Raw genomic sequence first — 22,234 nt, 5'->3', positions numbered from 1 at the left:
AAAATTTGTTTATTCAAATATGTACCAGTTCAATTTGTAAAAGCAATTATAGCTTTAAAAAATAGGCTACATGCTGACATAAACATGATGACCTTAATTCAAATATTTCAGGTTTAGTAATCTTTCAGGTAAATGATAGTATGTAATAATATTTCTGCTTACATGTCGTTTCATCAGTCAAATTGTTCAGTTCAACAGTTTCTCAGTCATTTCCATAACAGTTATTTGCATGTAACACACTTCTGCAGTGGTTGTGAGGTGCTGCTAGTGTTTCAACACTCAGAAGAAAAGATGAAACCATACAAAGATTTTCAGGAATATTTTGTTTAATTATCTGTGCATAAAATGGGATTGAGTGTGTGTGCTTTCCACACTAGCAGCACAGTTGGAATAAGCCATTTGCATTTATGAAAGTCATCGCAAACATTGTTAATGGTCCTTTCATTTACTTTAGCTTGAATTAAATAGTTTAAAATATTGACACTGTTTTGATTATTTAATACTGTAAGTGAAAAAAACTGCATATTTCCAAATGTAGGGATATGCAATCATCTAATATCAATAGGTAAATATAGCTTTGAATGGGAGCTATTAGTTAAAACGTAAAAAGTATGTGAGGAAAACAAACATAAAAAGTTGATCCAGATTATAATTGTTTTCTGCTCGCTCCAGATCACTTGGATTTTCAGTGCTAAAAAGAAGAAAACAAAAATAAGTCATTATCACAGCACAGACAGTTGTTTATTGAGACTTAAAATCCTGAATAATGAAAACACCTTAAAATCCCAGACAACCATGGCACCATCCAAGCCCACACTACTGAATTTCTCCACCTTGGCCTTTAACCCTTCCAGAATACACAGCTGGCTACAGCAGAAATATTAACAGTATATTAGAAAAGTTAACATAATGCAAAAGATGCATATGGAAGTTTGAAGTATTTGATATTGTATGGCAGACTGTAAAGCTGTTCATTACGTGATGCTGTTCTGGTGCAAACTGCCCAACTCAGTGTCTTCCTCTTCAGTTGTCGCCTTTTTGTCCAGATTTCGAAAATGCTGCATGGCAGACATGTTGCCCTTGGAGCTCTGCTTAGGAATGTCTACTTTCTTCACAAACTCCAAGCTTCCAGGACCCTTGTATGAGAACTGATAAGGGCAACAGTCATGGCCCTAAAATACAAAGAAATAGAGTATATGTGAGAGAAAGATCACCTGACTGCATTTTTACATTTCTCTCAACTAACTAAGAAGCTGTGAATGTAGTTACTTCAAAACCCACTTGCTTTTACTCACTCATTGCTGAGAAATATTCTGCAGAGATTTTGTAACAAACCTATATTATTAATAAAAGTTTATGTGCTGCCGGATGTGCTTTGCTGGCGTGAGCAGCAAAATATTTGGTCTGTTTTTGTGATGTGTGTGTTAAAATAAATCTGTTGATCAAAGGAATGCTCCACTTTTTAAAAAAACTAAAATATTATACATATAATACTCAATTTACAACTACCCTAGAGTTTTACAGCTCCATTTTTTTACCATTTATTCATCTATTCAGCCAATCTCCGGATCTGATAGGAGCACTTTCAGCTTAGCATATATCATTGAATTGGATTAGACATGTGTTTCTCAACCACGTTCCTGGAGGACCACCAACACTGCATGTTTTGTATGTCTCGTTAATCTGTTACACCCATTACAGGTCTTTCAGTCCCTGCTAATGAGCTGATGATCTGAATCAGGTGTGTTTGGTTAAGGAGACATGGCAAAATGTGCAGAGATGGTGGTCTTCAGGAATGTGGTTCAGAAGCACTGGATTAGACCATTATCATCTTGCTCAAAAACAGTAGGTAGTGCTGTCACCTCACAGCAAGAAGGTCGCTGGTTCGAGCCTCGGCTGGGCCGGTTGGCATTTCTGTGTGGAGTTTGCATGTTCTCCCTGCGTTTGCGTGGGTTTCCTCCGGGTGCTCCGGTTTCCCCCACAGTCCAAAGACATGCGGTACAGGTGAATTGGGTAGGTTAAATTGTCCATAGTGTATGTATGTGTGTGAATGAGTGTGTATGTGTTTCCCAGTGATGGGTTGCGGCTGGAAGGCCATCCGCTGCGTAAAACATATGCTGGATAAGTTGGCGGTTCATTCCGCTGTTGTGACCCCAGATTAATAAAGGGACTAAACCAAAAGGAAAATGAATGAATGAATGAATGAATGAACTATTCTCATTCTGCTGTGATAATGAAGAAAATGTGTAACAAAAAAGTCCCCAGAACCAAGCCCTATACTTGCATCCATACCTGTCAACCCTCCCGTTTTTCCCGGGATTCTACCGTATTTTACAATTCTATGCTGCTTTTATCCTGTGAAGGTATTTTCCCGTATTTCCCCCATATTTTTAATCTTTCTATGAAGGGGGCAATAAACATCAAAAGCTGATCCTCCCTATACTCATCTTATTCCGCCAAACCACCAGGGAATGCCCCTTGCTCTTAAATGTGAATCATATCTGTGCTATCATTTTATTTAGGCATGAGATTCCCTTCCTTTCCATTACAGGCATAACTCTTATACAATCCTCAAAACAGTCAGTTCATGTAGCGGTGCGTGACTGTCAGACGCGCTCCATAGTGATAAATAGATGCTGTTTACCAAAAGGATTCTGTACATGAGATTTGAAGCGGAGAAAAAGTTGGAACTCTGGGTTTTGAGTGCGTGTTTGAACAGACATATACACATAATAATAACATTAAACATTCTTTTAAACACAACAAAATTTGTCTTAAATGAGCATAAAAGTTAGGGAGGCATTTTTAAAGTGACACCTCTGTTATTTAATGTGATCAGATTAAAAATCTAATTGAGAGATTCCCTCACTGCTCTTTAATCAGAATGTTTGAATTATACAGTGATGAAAACGTTATATAAATTCATTTTAATAGGCTAAACTGTAATTTATTTGCAGTTTTTCCTAATATATATTATTTATTCTATACTTTGTAAATAAATAAATAAATAATAATAATAATAATAATAATAATAATAATAATAATAATGGCCTTTCCCTTATTTTTAACATCCCAATGTTGAAAGGTATGTGCATCACGAGTTAGAATCTGCATACTATTATTTATGTATTGCTTATTTATTCAGCTTTCAAATGATATATCTCAAACATAACAGCTTTTATGGTCCATGGTCACCTATTCTCAACCAAATGCAAATGTTTCAATAGTATCTGAATGCAGCTTTTATGATGCAAGCTGAGATTGCATCTCTCAGCGATGCAATGTGAGACACAATGCACTTAATGGAGCTAGTGACGTCACTGTAAGGGTGGGAGTGGAGTTAGGTGAACCCATTAAAAAGCATTGCATGCAGCTCAGATTGCATCTGCACCAAGTCTGCATCCCTCTCAAATTTTTTCATAGACAGTGTTTTTCCCCCTTTCCCCTGCAGGGTAATTCAGAAAAGGGTGCTATTTGTAGAAACGATCAAAACAAAAGTGGAAAAAAAACTGAATGGGAAAAGGAAAGCTGCTATGCTGTTTAAATGTGGCTGGACAGTCAGTCCCATCGCCAGTGGAGTTTCAGACCTTAAAGTGAAACAGTAATGCCAGAACAGACTTCAAGGGATCTGCCTTTCAAAGGGAGTAGGGCATTAGGGTTGCTCACTTCCATTTGTAATTCATCCTACATACAGCTACAAGTGATGAACAATTCCTTACCGCAGCTACAATCTCAGTCTCACTGACATACAGCACGCTCAGCAATGGAAGATGTCTTGTAGTCAACTGAGTGACCCTGCAATGCACACAATTTCATATGTAGGCAATCTAAACATGACTGGAAAAGGTTGTTCTGTGCATATTATTGCTGTCAGGCAGTGTTTTCAATAGATGCATCAAATTCAAGGATAGTTAATAACAGATTTTCTGTCACTCTACATGAAAATGAAGCCATTTTGTCATTGTAAATGCTGGTATTACTCTTTCCCCTGTGAGGCGTCAGCTACATTGATGGCGCTGTTATGGCTAACCCAGGCCAGAGAATCACCAGATGGAGAGAAACAGACACTGTGCACCCAGCCACCACACTCTTTATACTCCAGAAGCAGCTCCCCAAAGGGCATTTTGGAGCCCCATGGTGTTGGTCCAGGCCTGTCCTCGATATCCTTGATATATGCTGAAAAAATTCTGTCAACAACAACAGAAAAGTGACCCAAAAATGTTATGAACAGGAATATTGTGCACGATCTGAATATTGAAACCTGCAGTGCAGATCAGCAGAGCCGGCCGCCAGCAGCATGTTGTTGGGATGCCAGTCTAGACTCAGAACCGTGGAGTTAATGGGTTTCTTGATATGCTTACTCAGCCACCTATGGGATCAATTAAGCACATAAGAACTGTGGCACAGCTACACTCGAGATAATGTAATGTGTCTCTCAGTCACCAGACGAATCAATTTCGCAAAATTAGGTTACAAGACATTATGCAAGCAAGTCTCACCAGTCGTTTTCTTTTTCGAAGTAGCAGATGGAAATAAGTTTGGCCCCGCTTCCAAGAGCAAACTTGTTTTCAAGAGGCGACCACTTGACACATGTGGCAGCTCGATTGATGCGAACCAGCACCAGTGTTGGCTTCCACACCCCATCCTTGAGTGTCCATACATAGGCATTTCTGTCCGAGGCACATGTCACTATACGGTTAGACTCTGGGGCCCAGTCAATCCCTGAAATTAAATCAGTAGTTTATTTATCATTTGAATATATATAATGGCAGATTTCTGTCAGGTGCAATATATTATGTTTGGCATTTTAACGAGGACCTATTATGTCCCTTTTTACAGGATGTAAAATAAGTCTCTAATGTCCCTAGAGTGTGTATGTGAAGTTTCAGCTCAAAATACTCCATAAATAATGTTTTATAAGTCTTTGGAACTGCCCCTTTTATGCTTTGATCCAAATTGTTGCATTTTAGTGAGGGTCGCTTTAAATTCAAATGAGATTGTGCTCCTAGATCTATTTTAAAAATCCATATGCATTAACATACTAACAGATTCAAAAAGCTGCTTCTTACTCAGGGCTGTCTGTGCTAATGAGGGGGAGATCGTCACTAATTGGCAGGACTTTCTCCCTCTGATGACACGTGCAACGGAAGTCAATCAAAGTGTTTCTGCAGACTCTTTTTATGAAGTGTGATTGTAAAAAAATAAAATAATGAATTTCGACCATTTGAGGCTGACTATATTTATACACTGTTGCCACACGATGGTGTTTAAGCACCTTAAAAACAATCTTTACATAATATGTCCCCTTTAAGTAATGACACATTAAAAATGATCAAAAGCTTGCAGGAAATGAAAATTCATGTTTTATAATGCATTTTATTGATGTCACTATGATGAACTATTCATTCACACATCAACAGTGCTGAGTAGATGCCTCAAAGTCCACATAAAGTTAACATTTACAATGTTTATCTTGCCAGCACACACTGATGGTCTTAAGGTAGAAAATTAATTGGTGGAAGCTAATGCATTTAGATATCCATAAATATCCAAAATGGATGGGGCGAGTTAGGACGATTCTAAGGGCCCATACATTAAGGGGGCCCCCAGAGACATAATAAAGGGCCCGCGATTTGATACTCATATTGTATAAATAAAAATAAATTACAACAGTAATGACTATTATTTAAGCAAATAAATACTATTCAATCACTGGAGTAAAATATTAATATAGTGTTACACATTTACTAAATGTAAAAAAATATTATTTATTATAATATATCAAATTATACATTATTATACATCAAATATTATAATGAATCCATTACATAAAATAAACCTGTCCAATTTACATCGTTTATATATCTCTGAAAAATGTTTCAGCAAAGCCAGCAAACGAGTATCTGCTACTGATACATAATGACTGATCATTTATGATGACTGATAGAAAACTGTTCCGTGTATTATATTAAATGGTGATCAGAAACAACGTTCCCCTATACAATATTGTCTATTGTGCACACTATTTATTAACAATATATATCAAAATATATTGATGACGATGTCCGAGAAGACATTAATAACAATAACATCCGTCTTAACCATATATGGTTCCCCCCTGCCTAAATCGTGTGTGCTGTATTGCATGTGCTGAATTGTGTGTGGGGCCTGCAGCTGGATATTATTGCCTACAACCGTTAGTTTGCTGCAACTGAAAGATGAAAGGAGGTGTGCAAAAATAAAACCCCACCTCTACTCAATATTCTGTTTCAGTTAGAAATATATATCAAACCGTTATAAAAATCAAAAGGGATTTTGACCGAATAAATACAAGTTACATGATAAAAATTGTCGCCAGTACTGTGTTTTACATTACTTATTTTGTGTATTGTATTTGGTCTACTTTTGGATTTATTTTTGTTTTTATTTTGTTTATTTGCATATATCATACAATAATTTACATGCTATTTTAAAACGAAACAATAAAAATAGTTTACAGATAATTAATGAGTAAGAATAAATTATTGTGTAAATCATTTAATCCGATAAACCAAATGTAAGTAACTATAGTCTCATTATAAGCATATAAATGTTATAAAGTCTAATTACAGCTAAATATTTTTGGGGGGAATATCAGTATTATATTGGGTCTACTTTTGGATTACTTCTGACCTCACGCAGCAATTTTTTACATTTAATTTGCATGTATCATAAAAGAATTTACATGATAATTTATACAGGGATTTTATTTTGTGAATATTTAAAACTAAACAATTAAAATAATATGCAGAGAATTAATGAGTGAATAAAAAAGTATTGTGTGAATGTGTAAATCATTTGTAATCCGATAATCCAAAACAAAGTAACCATAATGTGATTATGAGCATTTTAAAATGTAATAAAGTCTAATACAGCTACATTTTTGGGGGAAAAATCGTATTACATGTAATCTATTTGATATTGCAACTAACAAGTGTAAAATACAGTTGGCATAGAAATCAGACAGACATGCAGTGTTTACAGTAATTCAGTTCATGCCCTTCAATGGAACGCTGAGATAATGTTTGTTTTATGGGTCAAGCTCACAGTATCAGTGGGTTAATGACTAATGTGGCTGCGATTCTTTTTTGTCTCACCTGTGATTCGACCGCTGTGTTCTGTCAGTTCATGAATCTTAATCCATTCCTTTCCTTTCATTTGGTAAATGTGCACATCACTGCTATTGGGACTAATGGCGATTTCTAATAATAAAAAAAAGCATAACATCAAGATTTCAAGTTGTCATACACATAATATAAGCCTGATAAACTTCTTATATTGGAATTTCTTCTAAACAAGCATCTAAAACAGAGCTGCAGTTTGACAGTAATCATCCATATGAATGTAGAAGTGCAGCTTTTCTCCTAAAGACAATCTGATCTTCCTCTGAGTAGATTTTAATGGATGAAAATGGAACTGCAGGCAGCAGCATTAGGAGCCTGAAGGGATGTAATTTATATTGAAATGTAGCTCAACTAGTTTGCTCTTACGAGTCCGGTCTTTGTTCCAGGCATGACAGGACAGAGGCTCCAGTCCAAAGCTATAGAGAGACATGTTTCGACAAGGAGATCCTGGAATGCACCACAGATGTTAGGAAGGGTATGCAATCATGAAAAGGAGTGTGACTGAAAAAGGAAGACAGATTGTTGCAAGCTTGTAAAACTCCACCCAAATCTACTTGATTGCAATGTTTCAATACGAAAGCATTTCTAGTCATCAAGCCCAGATATCTGCAGCATTTTCATTGACATGAGATCATATATAAGATTGAATTTTACAAACTTGTTTATCTTCTATATTAGTTTGCCATTAAAAATGTGCGTAAAGTCATGATACTTTGATGTGACTAAGAAGTGATTGCAGATTTGCATATAAAACAATCTGATAATGGAAAATTGACTATGCCCTCACCTTTATTTCTTCCTCTCTTTAGCTAGGTGGTGAAATGTCCTGAATCCTTGTGCTGGAGCTTTTAAAAGGCTATGTTCGTGGACTCTGGGCAGTCGACACGAATGAGGTTGAGCAGTGGCAAGGAGGGCTGCAGAGGCAGCAGGGAGGAGAAGATAAGAGAGGGTGTGTCTTTATGTTCTGATTTTGACACCTGTCCTGTACAGTCTTGTGCTCATCATTATCTAAGGGCAAAATCATTTGTTTTATAGGTACTGGGTTATATGTTAAAGCCTAATTGAGAATGTGTTTTGCGCTTTTAATAAATTGTATCACCATTATGCTGTTTGTAAGGTGATGATCTTGCGAGAGGAACGCTACAGTCTATGAAGGGATGCTCAGTAAGCTGATAAGAAGATGAAACCAAAAATTAAAAGCTCACTGTTCGGAGGAAAGGAGAAATTTTCACTCATGGAAGAATTAAGTTGAACTTAAAGGGCATCTATTATGAAAATCTTCGTTTTAAAGCTGTTTGGACAGAACTGTGTGTTGGTATAGTGTGTCCACAGTCATATTGGGCTGATATAAAGACTAGAAGTCTCTGTTTTTTTTTTAATTTCTTAACGTTAAAATAGGATCCATATGCCACCCATTTTGATTCCCACCGCAACGAGATGTAGAAGTGCGGAATTGATTGACAGCCGTGTATTAACATGTCTCCATAGTAATGCTTATAGTCATATCAACAAGACAGGACGTGCGCAAAGCAACTGGTATTAAAAGATCTGTTCAGTTCTCTGTGATCATCAATCATCATCAAAAGTGATCAAGAATGAGTTTTACAAGTTTAAAACGTGCCTAAAACAGTGCATGTTTGTAATGAATTAGAGCGATTTTACCATCTTTACTTCATCCCCACAGCCGCATGTCAGTAAAATTTTAAAAGAAGATGCTTCAATCCTGGTTTGTGGACGTTAAATCAGGTTTATTGTGTACATTAACATAATGGATATCCATACAACAGTGGATATTAATGTGTATCATGTCACATTTGCCATGCAAAAAGTTAAACACGCGCACTGTGTGCGTGTGTGTGTGTGTGTGTGTGTGAGTGTGTGTGTGTGTGTGTGTGTGTGTGTGTGACTCATCATTGCAGAAAGGCTTGAGTTAACTCCACAACAAATACATCTAATAATCACTGGGAAAGTTCTTACTGTAGTATTTCTCACAAACGTTACGTGAGATCTGCTTCCTTCATGTCTGTCACTGTGCTGTTTATCTGATGCAGCCAAGGCGGAGATTGAGGCACACTCTGACAGGCACCTGGGAACGGTGGGTGGGGAGAATCAGCATTAAAGGCACTGGCACAAAAACAGCTTCAAGCTGAATTACAAACTTCTAAAAGGTATGATAAATAATCTGATGGGTGTTTTGAGCTGAAACTTCACAGACACATTCTGGGGACACAAAAGACGTATCTCAAATCTTGAAAAGGGGGTAAAATAGGTGCCCTTTAAAGTCGCACAGTTCCAAATATTCCAAATATATATATATTTATTAACCTTTTATTCAATCTTAAGAGGGTACAAGCATTTATGAGCATCTTTCTTCTGCTGAACACACACTCGCACTCACACACATACCATTATAGATATGTTATATATACAAAGAACAATTACTATATCACTAATACTTCTATAAAATTCAAAGGGTATCGTCAGCTGTTTTATAATATTGTACATATTTGTATGCATATAAATCATTTTTGTAGTAGAAATTCCAAGTGAAATTTGGGAACAGTCTTGAACTGGTTCACAGATGTTCCATTAACGCAAGACATTGTCTCATTCAGTTTAAAGTGCTGCATAGGCTTCATTATTCCAAGTGTAACTTGAATAAAATATTTCCAGAAGAGTCACCATTGTGTGACAAATGTCTGTTTTTAGATTCCAATCTGTCTCATTCCTATGTTATGTGTCCCAAATTACAGAGTTTTGGAACAAAATACTTCAAGTTTTTTTCAGGTACATTAGACATTCCGATTGAACCAGATCCTATATTAATTATATTTGGAGTTTACGATGAATTTTTGAAACTTACACAGGTTCAACAACAGTTTTTTTTGTTAATATATCTCTGGCAAAAAATGTATCCTTTTGGTTTGGAAGAAAAAAGAAGTTCCAACTCTTAAAATATGGCTGAGTTAACGGGCACATTGCATCTGTAAAAAATAAGGTTTACCCTAATTGACAAGGTTTTGTTATTTAGAAAAAAAAACTGGTCCCATTTTATTTTCTTAATACAAACTTGTGATTAATATCATTACTATGCCTTTAGTACCTACTTTTATTATTAGATAGCACAGGTGGGTGGTTGGTTGGAGGAATGCATGTTTATTTTTATAGTCTTTTTAATTGGTTTTAAATTGGGTTTTTATTTTTTAATGTCTAATTGTTAAAATGTAAGCTGTATGCTTATATTTTAGGGTGTCACAGTGGTGCAGTGGGTAGCACGATCGCCTAACAGCAAGAAGGTCGCTAGTTCGAGCCCCAGCTGGACCAGTTGGCATTTCTGTGTAGACTTTGGATGTTCTGAACTGAATAAGCTAAATTGTTCGTAGTGTATGTGTGTGAAAGAGTGTGTATGGGTGGTTTCGAGTGATGGGTTGCAGCAGGAAGGGCATCTGCTGCGTAAAACATATGCTGGATAAGTTGGCGATTCACTCCGCTGTGGCAATCCCTGATTAATAAAGGAAAATAAATGAATGCTTATATTTTTAAAAAGTGTATTTACAATTGAATATCTCAATTGAATAAAAAACATTTAAACCAAAACCCGTTTTGTAAACTTAACTTAATGCAGACACTAAAACAGGCCCTCTTTCACCCTGACACATTTTACATGGCCTAGTTGTGAGTAAATGTTCAGGAAATAAACAATTTTTCAGGGTTTTCATAGGTGAGGTCAAAAGACAACTTATATTGAGGAAGTACTGTAGTAACAGCCAATCACACATTAAATTTGGGGGGTCGTCTCTTCGCAATGTTGTGACCCTGGTTGAATGAGGACAATTTAGGCTTGGGTTTATGTACAGAGCCATTAACCTTTTCAGCTGTCAACAGATTCAATCTCAGTGCTAAACACGTGGGCAAGCAATACTGTCCTTCTGTATTTAAATGTCACTCCCGGAGGAGTGTAAAATGTGATTTATACCCTTACATCATGTGCGGCCGATGTTCTGAATTTTCTGGTTGATAACCTCGATCTCCTCTCTAAATACAAAAACAAGCCCTTGCCCTTTAAGGTTGTCAGGGGCAACGGGCTTCCCAGATCGAGGCGCATTGACGTCAATCGTTGTTTGTGATTGGTCATAACCTTTTCCGGTGAGGCGTCCATCCATCCAAGGACTGTGAGAAAATTAGTGTAAACGGAGTAAAGCACGTCGACAAACTCCTCGAAGCGACTCAGGTATGAATATTTAAAGACAGCGGCTGTTTCTGTAACGATTGGTGATGTCGATACGCGAGCTGACAACCTCGTAGAGACGTTAATGTAATGCCGTCGGCTTCCGTTGTTGTGATAATGTAGTTTGCAAGATGGCGTATTTTGCTGCTTGACAAAACTGGTTCCAAAAAAAACACAGAGCTAGAAGAAGCTGCAAGATTACGCCGATCAACACTTTAACATTGGATCGATGAAGTGTAGTTATATTGGCATGTGTTTTCTAGACTAAAATGATTGTTTTCGCATTATCGAATGGCGTGATATTGAGAAATGCCTGTGGGGATGCGAACTGCGAATTTTATGAGCTCAGGGGCCCCGACAGGCACCAGGAGCCACAGCATGCCTGTCAAAAATCAACAGTTAGATGAAAGTTCAGTAAAACATCTGTTTTGCGTGATGACATTGCAGGTTAAAGCAGAGATTTTATACTTGGTATGCAATGTAAGATTTATGTTAGTTTGTTTCAGTTTGACAACACGTTTGGAAGCTTGTAACATTTAGTTTTTACAGCAACATCACTATCTGAGCCTGGATTCATGATTGATTTGGTTATGACCTGGATGTTTCACGTGGGGCTAAAGGATTTCCACTGTAATGAAAGACCTGGAAGTTTTGAAATAGTAATTTTAAAACCAGAAAGATGCAGGCATATCTATAAAGCAAATTTTGAAAGTTTTACACTTAGCTTTTCTTCTTTTTTCACACATATTTAGTTACACATGTCACGTTTATGTGCAGGTAGAAATTTGTTAGATGGGGGAAAAAGTCCAAAATTCTCATAATTAATTGAAGTCCATATCTTTCACTCATTTATTTAATCTTGAAAGCGCTTTACAGCTACACATGTACCAAAGTGCTGCACAGTCAACATACTAGTCATGGGCCGGTATAAGATTCTGACGGGATGATAAAAATATCACTCTTTCATGGTATTGTGATTACTGCTGTTAAAATATATTCTTTTTAAATGTTTGGGTAAAAAACTAAAGACTTCCCCCCTTTGAACACAATATATTTTATTTTAAGAAACTTTTAAAGTATTTTGGACTGGAGCTGTAAACTTGTCAGGATTAATAATTCAAATCAATCCCTGACTTCTGCTGTCTTCATTTATTTCAAAAACACAGATTTCCTTACAATTTAAAACACCACTTTGGCTATCTTTTCTGCTGGAGATATAAAAAAACACTTTTTAAAAGGTAAATAAAGAAGTCTTACTCATACCTTAGGAACGGTATAGGAGAAAAATATGACAGTTTTAAAACCTTGACTTTTCCAAACCATGGTATACCATGAAAACAGTTATTGTCCCATGCCTACAACGTACAAAATGGATTAAACTAAACTCAACAAGGACTACTGGAAAAATAAAAAAATACAAACTTTTAATGTATGTTCTGATATCCCACAATGGCAGATCACTGGAAAAAATTGAAATGGGAACTTGACACTGAAACCCATGATTTAATTATCCTCACAAAAATATTTGAGTTCGACCACTGACTATTAAAAGGAAAGTTATTATAATTAGCAAATTGCTTACGGCAAATCATGAGACAAGTTTCTCTGCAGTAATATTATGGGCATGTGAAAAATTACTGTACTGTGCAGAAAATAAAGAGAAGGTAAATAATCTGGAGGAACAAATTGCATTGAACTGAAAAGAGCTCTTGCCATAGATACCATTGTGAGAGTAATATTGTATTAAAATACCAAGTGCATTAATGTTATTTTTATGAGAGTTAAATATAAAGTGCAACAGAATAAATACCTCTCATTCAATTTTTTAATACAGATATGAAACTGAAATGCAACCTCATTATTTGAAATAATGTGTTTCAGTTTTCTTAAATGAACATTTAAGACCCAAACTGGTAATACCACCAATTTTTTTATAAAATTGCAGAAAGGTTTATGTGAGGGTAAGAGAATATAAAATATGATTTCTTATGCAAATTACATGCTTTTCAAAGTAAAGGCAAAAACATAAAAACAAAATGCGCGTAAGTGTTTTAAAAGATGTCACTATAATACATATTTATTCCTGTATACTGGATATAAGACACAATATTTATATTTGGACAGGAAGTGAAGTACGAGAAAGGGGGTGTGGGATTAGGAAAGTTCCCCGAGCCATGACTTGGGTTGGAGCGCTGCCAGTGAAGCTGCTGACTCCAGATGCCTGATTTTATTAGTGTCTTAAACTGTTTTCTCTGAAAGCCTCAACAGTACAAAAAAATGTTTTGAGTATTTTTGTATTTAAATTCTTTATGCAATGAAAACGCACCATGTTTACTTTATTAAAGCACATTATTAATCTTGTGGTGGACATTTCATATGTCCCAGTCCAGAGAAAAATATCATTTGTTTTTAAAGTCTTCAGTTAAAATCTGAAATAGTCTTTCACTCAAGAACAATGTTTGATGGCTTGGCGAGAACATCCTTTAACCACTTCCTTCCGGCTGTCAGTCAAGATGTTAAGAAGGTGCACATAAATAAAGCCCTAAACCTTTATGGAATAATTAGTTTTACTCAAACAGTTAAATTATGTAAAGTTATTAAATTATATATTATAATTTACAGTGAAATAAAACTCATTGCATCAAAAGATTTTCTTTTCTTTCTTCCATTCAAAGAGCATGTGTGACTGAACTGCAAATACACAGAAAACGCCTTTGTAAAACTCATAATTCCTATCATCCCCAGGACATGTTTGATAAGATCAGAAGTTTTTTGTACTTCTATTGACAGGCTAAGCAACAACCACTTTCAAGTGCCAAATCTTTCATATAAAAACTTTAGTAAGGTTAACAATAGACTATATTCATATTCTAATGAGGTGATGCAATGCTTTTTTGTGGTCAAAACAAAATAACTTCATTCAGTTTCTTCATGTCCACATCTGACACATGTTGAGCTCCATGAGAAATGTGCTCTGTGAGATATTTTAGCAATACAGTGCATCCAGTTAATGCTGTTTACTGTGGAAAGATGATACTGTATAAAACTTTCTGTCTGTCCTGTTGTTTTGCATTTCCTCAATGCCAAACCAAGAGAAACCTGTGCGAGCATGTGAAAGTGCATCACTGACACCACCAGATGAAAGCTTTAATGTAACACATTCCCCAGTAAATGATTCTGAGGCTGCCGTTCATCACGATTTTAGTTTCCTCTTTTGACACGTCAATTTAACCCTTTAAATAGGGGAAAACATAAGGTTGGACTATTAGAGTCGTATGCTTCAATTATGTTTTTACAACATTTTTGGTTCTTGAAAGTGGCCGTTGTGTGAACTGTCAATGGAAGAACCGAAACCTCTTAAATTTCATTAAAAATATCTTCCACTTGTGTCCTGAAGGAGAATAAAAGGGAAAGTTCATCCAAACATGAACATTTACTCACCATTTACTTCGCCTCAAGTGGTCCCAAGAAAAGAAAAAACTTCCAAAACATCTACTTTTGTCAGATCTTCATTCTGTACTTGGTTCAGATTCTTTGGGCGTCATGAACTGATGTGAATTGCATGTGTCGGGTCAGCAGGTCATCATGGCGTCCAGCAGTACGAGCAGTGAAGAAGAGAGGAGCTTGCGGGAGTGTGAGCGCTACGTGCAGAAGCACAACATCCAGCAGCTCCTGAAGGACTGCATTGTGCAGCTGTGCACCGCCAGGCCTGAAAGACCCATGGCTTACCTCAGAGACTACTTCGAGAAGCTTGAGTTGGTCAGTTGTGTTCTTTAGAGGAAAACCGCATGGGCTTAGACTTAACACGTTTTCTGAACTCATAAAAATGTAAGTCTCACTTCCATAAATGGTGTTTATGCCAATCAGGAGGAAGCTAAACAGATAGTGAGCCAGCAGAAGTCCAGCTCTCGCTCAGATTCTCGTGAAGATGAGGTCTCTCCTCCTATGAACCCTGTGGTTAAAGGCCGACGGCGCCGCGGTGCCATCAGCGCAGAGGTCTACACTGAGGAGGACGCCACTTCTTATGTTAGAAAGGTAAATGACTTCTTATTTTCTAAAAGAAATCATCGCTCAAATAAGGGCTGCACAATATATCATTTCAGCATCTGTAACTCAATGTGTAGGTTCACAATTGTCACATTGCACAGTTCAATGTTGATTTTATATGTTGTGATTCTAATTGAGCAGGAGCCACAGTTCAAAACACATTAGATTTGTGGGTTTGCTGAAGAGTTTAACCATAATAGAGTGAAAGTTTATCATCTGCCTGTGTTTTAATGTGTGTGACTTTTGGCTCTGTTGTTTTTATCTATGCTTTTAATCTTACCTTAACCATGAGTAGGCCCACACAGAATCTGCGTGCGCAGAAATCTGCAGATTTCCACAGTTTTTAGCCCATTTATTTAAATCAGTTTCACTAATATTATTAGGATATAATAGTAATATTCCAATTTTCCTATGATTTATTTACGATACATTTAGTACAGTAATATGTTCTTTTAGTAGATATAATATACGAGAGACTTGCTTTGTTTACCAAATAAGTGAATCAAATTGGATTTGCATTGTAAACATTCAATTAAAGTTAAAAAAATCTTATTTTTTATTTCATAAATTAACTTTTAAATTCTGATACTCCTAAAATAATTCCACATAAATCCACAGATTTTTTTTACAAAATTGTGCACAGAAATAGCAAAAAATGTCTGCAGATTCTGTCTGGCCGTATTCATGAGTTACTTTTCTGCTTAACTACTTACTGCTTTTAATGTGTTATTATATTTTATGCATGATCAATCTAAACTAATGAATTGATTCCAAATAAAGCTATCAAAGTCATCTGGTGAAATTTGAATTGTAATATATATAAGATAATATATATATGATATATATATAAGATAAAATATTGCAATGTCAGATTTTTCTAATATCATGCAGCCCTAATTTTAATATTTCAAAACATTTATTTCTGTACAGTTGCTTTTTATGTTGAAAGCATTTGTTTGGTGTTTATTTCCAGGTTATTCCTAAAGACTATAAAACTATGGCTGCCCTTGCTAAAGCAATTGAAAAGAATGTTCTTTTTGCTCATCTTGACGACAATGAAAGAAGGTAAAACATTTTTGGTTTTGATTTTTTTGGTTTAATTATAGAGTTAATCTATTGGAGGAGTTTATTTATTAAGCACAGCATATTTTGCTCTTCGCAGTGACATATTTGACGCCATGTTCTCAGTCACCTACATTGCAGGGGAGACTGTCATTCAACAAGGTGAGACTTCTTTTGTGGAAACAATGGGGTTGTAATAAAACGTGGAATGTAGTTAAACTAATGTGTTGTGCTTCTCATTTCAGGGGATGAAGGAGATAATTTTTACGTTATTGATCAAGGTGAAATGGATGTAAGTGCAAATGATAATTACGATATAGTTCTTCAAATAAATGATCTGTTTACTGAAATATTTGTTCATTTTCTTCTAAAGTAGGTTTTTTTTTCTGAAAGCTTGTGTGTGTAGGTTTAGTAGTTTCACTTCTATGGTGATAAATGGAGCCTGAGAAAAATGCTTATTTTAGAAAAAAAAAATGTAGACCGCGTGTGAATTAACATTTTTTAAATTAATAGTAATGATAGACAGTATAATAGCTCCCCAAAACCATTCCCCATCCCGCTCCAAATATTTAATGAAAGATTTTTGTAATTGTTTTTATGCATCATGTCTGACGTGAGCGAATCTGCAGTTCTACAATCTTATAATGCATAAATATTTTTGGTCTGTTGTTGTTTCGAATAGGTGTATGTGAACAATGAGTGGGTGACCAGTATTGGAGAAGGAGGCAGTTTTGGTGAACTGGCTTTAATCTACGGCACTCCCAGAGCAGCCACTGTCAGAGCAAAGACCAATGTCAAACTGTGGGGGATTGACAGAGACAGCTACAGGAGAATACTCATGGTTGGTACACCATTTGTGCACATTATTTCAGGTTTTTGTATGGTATTGTTACGCAAACTATATTTGTGTTCTCATTAATTAATATTGATTTACATTCTTATTTTTTTAAAGTGTTTTGTTATTTTTATATATATATATATATATATATATATATATATATATATATATATATATATATATATATATATATATATATATATATATATATATATATATTTATTTATATTTATATTTATATTTATATTTATATTTATATTTATATATATATATATATATATATATATATATATATATATATATATATATATATATATATATAGATGTTCACCTTTTCCACACTTGCTTAATCTTGTTTTTACTCTGTGTTTAGGGAAGTACTTTGAGAAAGAGAAAAATGTATGAGGAATTCCTTAGCAAGGTGTCCATTTTGGGTGAGTTTATTTATTTATGTATTTATAAGTCTGTAATTGCTGTATGTAAATGATGTATGACTGACTGAAAACAGCAGTTTTTTTGTCATGTAATGCCATTATAAACACATGTATGATAGCATGAAGTGAAGTGCACACAGATAACATGCTAACCTTCTGGGAACAGAGTCTCTAGATAAATGGGAACGATTGACAGTCGCTGATGCACTTGAGACAGTCCAGTTTGAAGACGGCCAGAAGATTGTGGTGCAGGGTCAACCAGGAGACGAGTTCTTCATAATTCTTGAGGTAGACTTTCTTGTTAAGTTCACTCATTTTTACGCTTTTCCTGTCACATGGTTTTATAAACTTTGGCAATCTTAACAATTACGCATAGTTAAAACACTAGTAAGTAATTAGGAAATAGTTGTAGAAAGTGTCTCCGAGAGATGTCATAGGAGATCAGAAGTATTGATTTAGATTTTTGTCCTCAGGGCTCTGCTGCAGTCTTGCAACGGCGGTCGGAGAATGAAGAATTTGTGGAGGTTGGAAGACTCGCACCATCTGACTACTTCGGTATGTGTGCTTATTTTTCTGGAAAATCATTTAGCCTCATTGCTAAACATATCCCAGTGATGCCATTGTTAATGCATTGACAAATGTGTCCATTGGTGCTCCTCAAAGGGGTCCTGCTATTCTTTGTACATTTTTATCCTCCTGTAGTTTGTAATGTTGATTATGAAAAGGACTTCACAGGGTTTTTCTTTTATATTTGTTTCTGATCATCCTCAGAAGTTTTGATGTAGTCCTAAGTTCATCATTTCTCTGAGACTCTTTTCTGATTTGCTTCTGTATGTTTCCACAGGAGAGATCGCTCTGCTCATGAACCGTCCTCGTGCTGCCACCGTGGTTGCTCGCGGCCCGCTGAAGTGTGTAAAACTCGACCGTCCCCGGTTCGAGCGCGTGCTCGGCCCCTGCTCAGATATCCTGAAGAGAAACATACAGCAGTACAACAGCTTCGTGTCTCTGTCGGTCTGAGGCGCGCCAGGCTCTTTCCTCCTCTATTGCAGGGTCCACCAATGCAAATCCGCTTTATTTTCGTACTTTTCTTTATGCATTTTTTCCAACACCCAGGTGCCCATTTACTTCAGTGTTCTCTCTCTGTCTGTTTTTAGATTCGTGCTGTACCCTGTCGCGTTCGTATCCATCATAGACTCACCATAAGGCCGATTGTTAGTTTTGCCTGAGAAACGAGCCAATCATTGTGCCACAGATGCCTGTCACGTGAACAAGGTCTATCGGGATGTTTGTTTTTTGTTCCTCTTGCCTCCAGATTGTTTCACGTTTTTGCATAACAGTGTTGGAAGGAAAATAGTGGCAGGATGCAGTGTGTCTACTCAGTATATGATGATGTTAATTGAATCATCGCGTTTCACATTCAGTTTTCCCTCATTTATTTCCAGCGTTTAATATAGGGAAGCCAAAGGCAGAAATCCATGTGTGTTATATTGTTTTTTGGGGGGTACTGAAGTTAAAACATCACCGTGTTTATCATGGTGATCAGCTTTGCTCTTTTATTGTTATAGCCGCACATATATAGTGTATGTAAATTATTATATATTAGAAGTAAATGACCATAACCATATTTTTTTGCACAGTTTATAGTTCATATATATATATATATATATGAAAACACTTTATATGCGCCTGCTTTTTTTCGTTGTGGCATTCGATCCCATTGCATTGGATGTTTTGTTCTGCTTTCATTCATGCTACACACAGGCTTGCAATGGACGCTTATGTTGAGCAGACCAAGATGACTCCAATCTGCTTTCCCGTTTTCTTCTCTTAAAAACTGCTTATATTTGTTGGTTTCCCCCATAATGTTTTTATGGTGGGGATATATATTTGTTTAATTGTTCAGAAATGTAATGGTTAATGAAATCTGAATCTTTGTTAAGAGAGAATTTGACAGGAAGTGAGTGTTTGGTGACCTCCTTGGCCAACTGAGATCCATTAGGTTTTATTTTTTTCAATGTGAGTTTGTGTGAACTGCTCTGAAATCCCAAATGTCTGTTGTTGTTTTTTTCCCCCGTTGGTTTCTTCTTTCTTTGGTGTTTTACATTTTTAAATCAGAATAATGTTGGCAGGACTATGAAGAATAGATTTCATATGATCAGTGTCCTGTTTAGATGGAGATTTAGATTTTTCAGCTTCTAGTTTAATGAAAGTCTTAAAACAGGGACAGTATTTACCGTTTATGGTGTCTGTATGCCATTAGGGAAGGGATCCATCAAATGTTTGGGATTAAATTCACGATCCACTATCGCCACCACTTTAATCCTTGATCAGAATATAGTTCTTAGGGTTCTCTGAGTTTTACCGGGTGGTTCAATAGTGTTAACAGTTGCTGAAGGTAGATTTTAAACGTTGTCACACAAAGATACTCTTGTATTATTTGAATATAATTGATGTGAATTTTAATTTTGTGTATTTGTTTCCTGCACATCTTGTGTTCTGTAATTATGCAGATTTCCGGTTCCTTTATACCACACAGACTCATGATATTGGAAGCAAGTTTAGGTTTTGAAAAGTGCCTGATTTCTTTACTCTCATACTGCATCTTGTAGTAATTTTCCCTCTGATATATTCATACATCATACTTGTGTCCTGTATTATTTATAAACTATAATATTTTATTTCATTGATATATCCAGATCTCCTTCGCAGTGTATTTTATTCAGACTTAAAGCTCCAGTAAATAAAAAGTTTGCACAGAACTGTCTCACAATTGCTGTTAATTAAAGAAAGTTGCACGTGAACTGAACTTTATTTAGTGTATTTTTATTTGTCTCCTCTTCATGAGACAGTTGTTTTTTTAATTTTCTGACACTTGTTTTTAGGGACTGTCGATGCAGCCGTGTATGAAAATGTTTCTGACATTCACAAAATTCTGCCCCAGACTGGATTGGAATTTAAAATCAGTCAAATAATGGTGCTGTAGCTTTCACAACAGATTTTGCACCCTTAATTTTATGGGATGTGACTTTTCAAATAGCCTTTTGATTAACCGTTCTACTGTCTTTTCGATGAGTGGATTATGCCTTATAATGGGGTTGAATTAAACATGTTCAAATTGATATTACTACAGCATGAGTCCTTAGTGATGAACTGTGAACCCCTTTGATAGGCTAAATACTCTACATGTTATCGCTCATTTATGTTTAACTTCGTTTGGCAGTGCGGAATTGATAAAGGAAGCATAAATATTGTGCTGGTTTCTTTAAAATGCATCAATAAAAATCCCTTCATGAATATGATTTAGTTCCACCACATTTTCCGCTTGCTACACCCTGTTTCTTGAAGAACATTCAGCGGTACACTGGAAATGTGTTTGTATTAGCAACCTTTGTTTTAAATTGTTTTCAGTAGCTTGCGTTTCTTGCCCTGGTTGTGACTGCCGGTGGTGTTTTCTTCTGGAGCTTTCAGTAAATCTGTGTTCTAGTATGTACAGAGGATTGATATATATTTGCTTATAAGCTTTGTCGTCAGGGCTTAGAGACTCCTGTTCACCCATTCTTCAGTACATTAAACCCTCAATACAGAGTTGTAAAATGTCAGAGGACCATTTTCTATTATTCTTTTTCTATAACTGTATCCGGTTTGATTTCATTGGATGTGCTCAACTTGTAAACCTTTTGGTATAGATTGTCCCAATGGCAGGTCAAGCAATAAAATGATTAATTCTTCAATATGTCTGCATTTTGTGTTTTTACTGTGTGGACTTCATTTCTCTCGAGGGCTGCTACATGTGGAAATATGAACGTTACTTTCACTTCTAATGTGACCTGTGACCTATGGATCTTTTCCACTTTTCTCTCCATAAACTAATCTCAATTTCTCTTTACTGTAAGTAATATGGGGAAGATAAACAACAAATGAGTGATGCCTTGTGCACACACAACAAAGCAAACATCACTTTCCAAAACCTTCACTTTCTCTGTTCCTCTATGGTGAAATGTTCTGTCGACCTCCAGCAAACTGCTGTCATCATCATAAATAACCAGATAAAGACCCAAACTGATATTATTATGCTTATTGACAGTTGACATATTTATTTATCATATATTCATGATTTTATATGCTAATAGGCTAATGTCCTGGGAGAAAAAAATCATAAAGCAAAATAGGCTATATGAAATATATAGTGTTTTTTGCTAATAATTTTCCACCCTTGCCTGTTTTAGGTCAAAATAATAATTCACTTACACCTATAATAATAATTCCTTACATTTATATGGCGGTTTTCTGGACACTCAAATCGATTTACACATTTTTGGGTGAAATCTCTTCATCCACATGAATGACACGATGGCAGCCATATTGTGCCAGACCTCAAATCAAACAGAGAGGAGACAGAGTGATGAAGCCAATTATGATGTGGGGATAGTTAGGAGGCCATAATGGACAGAGAAGGGTTAAA

The 22,234-nt window shown here is 35.9% G+C and overlaps 2 protein-coding genes across 4 annotated transcripts; one reads left to right on the top strand and one right to left on the bottom strand.

Annotated features, from left to right (window-relative positions):
- Positions 1–308: 308 nt before the first annotated feature.
- zgc:86896 (uncharacterized protein LOC415190 homolog) lies at positions 309–8,083 on the bottom strand. 2 transcript variants are annotated; one of them, XM_056453868.1, is made up of 10 exons: positions 7,951–8,083; positions 7,530–7,664; positions 7,137–7,241; positions 4,500–4,722; positions 4,262–4,369; positions 3,981–4,187; positions 3,720–3,795; positions 979–1,172; positions 777–867; positions 309–691 (listed from the first exon to the last, which is right to left on the bottom strand). In XM_056453868.1, the coding sequence occupies exons 2-10, from the start codon at positions 7,591–7,593 to the stop codon at positions 686–688; spliced, it is 1,074 nt and encodes a 357-aa protein (XP_056309843.1). In that variant the 5' UTR covers positions 7,594–7,664; positions 7,951–8,083; the 3' UTR covers positions 309–685. The 2 variants fall into 2 exon arrangements, with proteins under 2 accessions (XP_056309843.1, XP_056309842.1); XM_056453867.1 differs by having other exon boundaries at positions 7,530–7,610.
- Positions 8,084–11,295: 3,212 nt separating this feature from the next.
- prkar1aa (protein kinase, cAMP-dependent, regulatory, type I, alpha (tissue specific extinguisher 1) a) lies at positions 11,296–21,503 on the top strand. 2 transcript variants are annotated; one of them, XM_056453865.1, is made up of 11 exons: positions 11,296–11,394; positions 14,971–15,150; positions 15,259–15,426; positions 16,412–16,503; positions 16,601–16,662; positions 16,746–16,792; positions 17,183–17,341; positions 17,712–17,772; positions 17,939–18,060; positions 18,246–18,327; positions 18,617–21,503. In XM_056453865.1, the coding sequence occupies exons 2-11, from the start codon at positions 14,977–14,979 to the stop codon at positions 18,787–18,789; spliced, it is 1,140 nt and encodes a 379-aa protein (XP_056309840.1). In that variant the 5' UTR covers positions 11,296–11,394; positions 14,971–14,976; the 3' UTR covers positions 18,790–21,503. The 2 variants fall into 2 exon arrangements, with proteins under 2 accessions (XP_056309840.1, XP_056309841.1); XM_056453866.1 differs by having other exon boundaries at positions 14,968–15,150.
- Positions 21,504–22,234: the final 731 nt, after the last annotated feature.

The sequence above is a fragment of the Danio aesculapii genome, chromosome 3, assembly GCF_903798145.1.
Source record: "Danio aesculapii chromosome 3, fDanAes4.1, whole genome shotgun sequence".
NCBI classification, from domain to species: domain Eukaryota; kingdom Metazoa; phylum Chordata; class Actinopteri; order Cypriniformes; family Danionidae; genus Danio; species Danio aesculapii.
The sequence above is the reverse complement of the archived record's forward strand: the minus strand, read 5'-3'. Positions and strand labels throughout refer to the sequence as shown.

Coding starts and splice junctions, on each gene's coding strand:
- zgc:86896 (XM_056453868.1), bottom strand. CDS start 7,593: ATGTCTCTCTATAGCTTTGGACTGGAGCCTCTGTCCTGTCATGCCTGG. Junction 4,370..4,499: donor TTCGAAAAAGAAAACGACTG/GTGAGACTTGCT, acceptor TTGATCCCATAG/GTGGCTGAGTAAGCATATCA. Junction 868..978: donor TTGCACCAGAACAGCATCAC/GTAATGAACAGC, acceptor TTTCTGCTGTAG/CCAGCTGTGTATTCTGGAAG.
- prkar1aa (XM_056453865.1), top strand. CDS start 14,977: ATGGCGTCCAGCAGTACGAGCAGTGAAGAAGAGAGGAGCTTGCGGGAG. Junction 16,793..17,182: donor TTGATCAAGGTGAAATGGAT/GTAAGTGCAAAT, acceptor TGTTTCGAATAG/GTGTATGTGAACAATGAGTG. Junction 18,328..18,616: donor CGCACCATCTGACTACTTCG/GTATGTGTGCTT, acceptor ATGTTTCCACAG/GAGAGATCGCTCTGCTCATG.